The sequence below is a fragment of the Acanthisitta chloris genome, unplaced genomic scaffold (genome assembly GCF_000695815.1).
Source record: "Acanthisitta chloris isolate BGI_N310 unplaced genomic scaffold, ASM69581v1 scaffold17482, whole genome shotgun sequence".
Lineage (NCBI taxonomy): Eukaryota > Metazoa > Chordata > Aves > Passeriformes > Acanthisittidae > Acanthisitta > Acanthisitta chloris.
In genome coordinates this window covers 4,663-11,008 of record NW_008658988.1, presented here as the reverse complement: position 1 = coordinate 11,008, position 6,346 = coordinate 4,663, and the positions used below count along the sequence as shown (strand labels likewise).

Here is a 6,346-nt window from a genome sequence, read left to right as displayed (position 1 = left end):
AAAAAAAAAAAAAAAAAAAAGGCAACGTAAATAACCTGAGGAAAATACAAGATATTCCTCAGACGCAGCTTAATAGCTCCGATTATTAATTTAAGGGGGAGATCTCCTCCAGCCTATTGTTAGGGGGAGCAGAGGTGAGGTTAAAGAACTGGGGATAATTATTTATAATTATTTCCCCACCGCACGAAGCTTCCCGCAAGCACACGGAGACATTTTGGGTGCAAAAAAGAGTTTTTTTTTCAAACAAAACCCAATTTTTTCAAACAAAACCCAGGCGGGAATGGGAGCAGGAGGTTGCTGGAAAAAGGTTTCGAGAGACTGGAAGGAAAAAAAAACCAAGCCACGCTCAGCTGCAAATGTGTTATCTGTCTAGAAACAGACTGAGCGAGGTTGGAATTAGAGGAACTAGATATTCTGTTCCGCAGAAGTTTCTGATTAACTCCAGTCCTCGCCACACACGCGAAAAAGAATCAAAGTGAAAGAGAACTTAGCAGCTGAGCTGCAAAAGGGAGATTTGCAACCCCGAAAGCAAATAGGGAAACAAAACAACCCTCCCCTCTTCCCCTCCCCAAAAAAAAAAAATTTAAAAAAAAAAAAAATAGAGCCTCATCCTGAACGCGAACTTACAAAGTTGCCTGGATTCAACCTTTAAACCAGCTCTGCCTAAGAAACGGGAGGAAAAAAAAGAAAAAAAATCCTCAAGCCTGAAACCCCAACCAATCCAACCCGTAAGGAAAAACCTTTCCTGACAAAAGCCAAACGCTCCAGCAGGCTTAGAGGAGAGAAGAAATGCCACTTGGAAGAGGAAAAAACGAAGGAAAAGCTTCGCTTTGCCTACGAATTCGGCACGTTTCTCTCCTAGCACTGCACCTCCCCCGAGAGAGGAGACTCGACAGACAGTTTTAATTAGATATTCCCCCCCAAAAAAAAAAAAAAAAACAAAGCCCCCCGAGCCGCCCCAAACATTTCGCATGCATCTTAATGCCTGTAAGCAAGAGCAGGCAGCTAAAGTAGTGTTCTGCCCAATTGCCTTTTACCCTCAGCAACCCGGGACCAAATCCTTTTAAAATGCTCATGTAAGTTCATGATCAAAGTTAATATTTGTCACGATGGTGTGCTTTTAAAATTTCACAGACTCTAAGATACTGTGTCTGCGCCTAACATCTCCATTTATTTTTTTTTTATTTTTTTTTTTTTTTTTTTTTGTCTCAAAGAGCTTTTCCCATCGTAAAAATTCTTCTCGTTGGAAGAAAGAGCTTTGTAGGTTATAATAAAATCCTTTGAATGCTTATAAAACTCCACATAAAATTTGACCGACAAAACACACGGGCTAGTCCCTTAACCTTTTCCATTTACTGCTCTACCTACTCGAATTGCTGCTTTTGCTTCCTTCCTTGGTGACAGAAGAGGACGAAGCTGAAGACCCTGGGTTTGTGTTTTCCTCTTCATCCTCCGGATCTATACCTTGCTCTCCGCGGGATGACAGTGCTTGGGGTTGGGATTCTGTCTCCACTTTACCCTCACCCTTCTGCAGGCAACTCTCAGTCGGATTTTCAGCCCCGCAATAAGCATTTTCGAAAAAACGGTCGAAACCTTGGGGCAAGACAGTGTTTTTGTTCATGCTGGTGTAGAATCCCGTCGACGCCGGGTGGTTGGAGCTGGGGTGGTGGTGGTGGCTGTACACGCTCTCGTTTTTCATTAGCATTTCGGTCATGGTGGAAGGCGGGATGCACTCTCTATGCATCAGATCTTCTGCGGAATAACACGAGGCGTAATTGCTTCGGTGGTGCCATTTACTTGAGGGGTCTAAACCATAAGAGACCTCTCGCACGGGTTGGACTTGAGAGAGGTTGGTAGAGTAAGGGTAGGAGATTTGGCGAGAGGGGCCCTGTGGCAAGAAAGATGACACAGTTGAAAATTCAGGGACGTAATAGGTACAGCTGGGGAGGTAGAGATTAGAAGCGCAACCTGCCCTTTCTCCAAACTCTGAGCTCCTCTCCTTACGCGACTGGGAGCAGAAGTTGCCCAGGTTCACCGAGTTAAACATCTTTTCTCCTTTTTCTTGTTCCTATAGCTAGATGTTTTAGAGCCGATGTGCAGAGGGGAGAAAAAAATTTGGGAAGGCGAGATGACGCGCGATCCGTCTTAGTCGCTCCGGAGGATCCACGTGATCCAAAGTAGATATTGTCATATATCAGTTTGGAGCACTTAGATGCGTAGGAGTGGTTCACTTAGGTAAGATCTCAGAGGTTCAAACGATTGGTTTGCAAACACCGCAGAAACATTATGAAAATCAATCGCAGATTTGTATTCATTTCCCAAGGCACACCCCTCCGAGCATCCACACAGAACAACTACAAGGCTTGGCTTGGGATGTCCTCCCTTTAGCTGCAAAGAAAGGTCTCCATTTAGTCAGACAGGAAAGTTGTCACAAGGCTGTTCGTTGTCTTTTCTTTTTTTTTTTTTTTTTTGCCTTGCTTTTTTTTTTTTTTTCTACCCCCCCTTTCTTCTCTCTCTTTCTCTCCCTCTCTCTCTCTCCTTCCTCTTTGGATTCCGCTTCTGCTTTCAGCAGGGTTTGGAGATGGGGTGGGGGCGATTTGGGTTGGGGAGGAGGGGAGGGAGAGGGAGAGGGAGGGTCTAAAGGAGCTCGAACAGTATTTTTTTCCAGCCTTTCAAACAATATTTTAATTATTCCGATGCTGATCATTTATTCTCCTGCCTATTTCTAGCCTTAACCGCTGTCCTGGATAGACTGTAGGTAGCTCAATAAGGTGCAGAAGGAAGTTTTTCCAAGCTTTCCCAATAAACGGGAATGTAGAGCCATTCAACGGAGCGGCGAAAATTCCAAGTCAGTCTCTCTCCATCTCTCTATCTGGGAGCGAAGGGGTTGTGCTAATTAACAAGCTTCTAACATACGCTAATTATGTTGATCTCTATGTGCACATCAACTCTCCATCACCGCCTTGACGTGCTTTATTGGAGAATATTCCAGTTGAGCAGTGACAGGAAAGCGCGTGAAGTTTCCAAGTTGAAAGTTAAAGCAGGCCTGGCTTAATGACTTTTCCTATCGAATTAGCGATATATCAAGGAATAGAACAAATGAATTAAGGCAATGCCTAATAAATATTCCAAAAACCTGCTTTAATGTTTGCTTAAATATTTATCCCGTAAGAGAGGCATATTGAATATTTAATGCAATTGTTTATTGTCAATCAATGAATGGACTTTCAGCACCGATCTCATCATTTATTCTGCCAGCTGAATTCAAAAAGATATCCTTATTAAAGTCATTTGTCTTCCAGCCCCTTCCCCGGGAGTCTCTTGCTCCATTTGGATACGAAAAACTAGAGATAACCGAAGCGTTGTCAGATATTTTGGGGGAGTTTTTGGCAAGAATTAGGAGGTCGGGGGAAAAAAAAAAAAAAAAAAGATAAAATGGGATCAAATTCTCTTCTAGAAACCAAGTGGAAAGATGCACCTGAAAGACACGGAACTTCTGCGGTCCTGGGAGGTTATCCCAGAGCTTTTAAAGAGTCGTGAAGGACCAAAATCGCCTGCAACAATTGGGCGTTAATTGGGTTTTCACCTGGATTAGAAATCCTCTGCCTGAGGTGGGAAATGTTTCCCTGCCGGCAGAGGCAGCTGCTTCCATCTTCACATGGAAATATTGCAGCGCATCCTCTTTTTTTTCCCCTCTCCTCTTCTTTCCAGGATGCCACTGAGGCTTTTCCCCCTTTATTCTCCTTTTGAAGAAGCCCAGAAAAGGGGAGATGAAATCCAAATATTCAGTTGTCCCCGTGCAAAGCAAAACTAAACTCCATTTGGGATCTCTTTGGGCTGAATATTCCGAAGCGAACTAACACAGCAGGAGAGAGCGAGATGCGTTTCTAGAGGATTTTATCAAATCGACTCGCTGCAAATTCAAAGAATAAGGAGAGGGGGAAAAAAAGGCAAATCTGAGCTTTAGAGCACTGAGATTTAGGAGCGGAAAAAGCCTCGAGGGTCGCCGAGTGTTCGCTTTCCTCCCTGAGAAAAAATAACACAGAAACTCCCCCGAAAATAACCAATTCACCCCAAAAAAGAGCCAGAGGGTCCCCACTCTGCTCGGGGATGTCCCTCTTGGAGCTGAGCATCCCTAGGCAGCTCTTTTCTCCCTTTCTCTATCCTCTAATTATTTAATTTTATTTTCTACCATCCAACCTGCTCTTTGCTTTTTTAGCCAAAGAGGTTGTTCATTCCTAGGCGAGTGGAGAGAAATGAGGAAGAGAAAACACCTCGGGAAATAGGAGAGACTTTCCATCCCCCTCTAAGAATAGAAATATTCTCAAATTCTGTAAGGCAAGAGGAGGGAAAACAAAATAAAAAAAGGAAGAAAAAGTTGATTTTCGTGGAAGAAAACATCCCCGCAAGTGCGTAGCGAGGGGATTCAGGATGCCTGAACGAAACTACAGTGAGGATTTCAGCAAAGCTTCCCAAAATATTGTGCTTCCCAGGCTCTGTGCCTGGATTTTTATGCATTTTTTAGGAATTTTTCAAGGGAAACATGGCGTCTTCCCAGCTCAGGTTGTTCTTCTTCACTTGGAACCTTCCTCACTTAGAGCTTTTCCTCAAGCCTCTTAGTCCACACCACTTTCCCGAGCATTTCTTCTCATTATTTTTGGGATTTCCCACCCTTCCCTGGCTTTGGATTTTTCTATTTAAAGAGCCGTTCTCATAAAATCCTTTTTATAAGGGATCGGGGCGTGTGAGTGTCTCTGAATGTGTCTGTGTGGCGAGAGACAGAGATGAACACACATATAAATACATCTGTAATTGCGAAATGAGACGTGTTTGCCTCTCTAATGCACCGTTTGGCTGATGAATATATCTCTCCAATTCTATCTATAGAGATAAAAATAGAGACAAGAACTCCTTGGCTGCAGAGATGAATTTCTTCAGGTTTGTGTGAGTGTCTCTGAATGTGTCTGTGTGGCGAGAGACAGAGATGAACACACATATAAATACATCTGTAATTGCGAAATGAGACGTGTTTGCCTCTCTAATGCACCGTTTGGCTGATGAATATATCTCTCCAATTCTATCTATAGAGATAAAAATAGAGACAAGAACTCCTTGGCTGCAGAGATGAATTTCTTCAGGTTTGTAATCCTCCTTTTTTTTTTTTTTTTTTTTTTTTTTATGACTTGGACGTCGTTTTGGGCAAAACTTTTAATTAAAGTGTCAGCGAGCTTTTTAACTTGGCTTTTTATGGAGCGATATTAATACTAACTACAAACTAATAACGTTAAGCGATTGTTTATGAGTGTCATTATTTTGCTCCCCAATTCCCTCTTCTTTGCAACCTGCTTGGAGCATCTTTTCCCTCCGGTTCAAGGGGAAAAAAGGCTGGAAAATAAACAGGTTTTTAGCGTGTTTATTCCCCTTTAGATTCCATAGAAAGCTCGAAACGTGAAGCTTTACATCCAGACGAGGAATTAGAGCATCTCCTTAATAAAACAACACCCGAACAGCTCTTTAAACCCCAAACAAAGCTCACACAACCTCCTCAAAAAATAAAACCCCACACATGAGCAAACAACAAAAAAAAAAAATCCGTGTGGTATAAACCCTTCGGTTCTCCTCTAGGTGCGTGAATAATTTATTGCTCTTCGTAGGTAAATACATCTAAACCAAACCCTGGTGTCGGTTTGGGTTTTAAACCCGGTTTAAAGGGTAGGATTTGGCTGTTTCCTGCAAGGAAGCAGAGAAGAGGCAGCTGTGGAGTCACAGCACTTGAATTTGACCACCAAAGTGACCATCATAAAACGGAATGAGGCTGGCGGCTCGCATTCCTTTTTGTTGCCCCTTAAAAAAAAAAAAACAAAAAAAAAAAAAAGGGGGACAAATAACTTGAAGGCAAAACCTTTAAAACATCCAGAGCATTTCAATCCCTTCAGGTTTTTTTTTAGACCCCTTTCCACTTCCGAGAGAATGGGAAAGGTTAGAGCGTGGAGGGGAGAAATGAAGAAAAGCTGCATTTGTATCCTTGAAAAGGGGATAAAAAAAGGGCTCGGGGAACTTGAGAAGGGGCAGGAAAGAGTTGATTTTGGTGGGTTTGTGTGTTTAAGATGAAACTACGCAGCTAGAAGAATTTTTTCCCCCTTTCTTGAGCTATTTCTTAGCCAGAGGGAAGGAAAAGGATGAGGCAAACCCCAATTCCTTGTGCCTCTTCTACAATTCTACATCCAAATCCCTCAAGCTTTGTCCTGGCATCTCCCCCAGAGGTTTTTCCCCACCCAAACTATCCCAACAGAAAGAGCAAAAAGTGGCAGGATCCCAAAATTTCCACCCCTCCCAGCAAAGTTTG

The 6,346-nt window shown here is 42.8% G+C and overlaps 1 protein-coding gene across 1 annotated transcript in view; it reads right to left on the bottom strand.

The window, feature by feature from the left end:
• Positions 1–2,047, bottom strand: part of HOXC11 (homeobox C11) — a 2,322-nt gene extending 275 nt beyond the window's left edge. The window contains exon 1 of the mRNA XM_009069233.1: positions 1,369–2,047. Within this exon, the coding sequence (XP_009067481.1) occupies positions 1,369–2,047 (679 nt within the window). The remainder of the gene's footprint in view (positions 1–1,368) is intronic.
• Between the last annotated feature and the right edge of the window lie 4,299 nt (positions 2,048–6,346).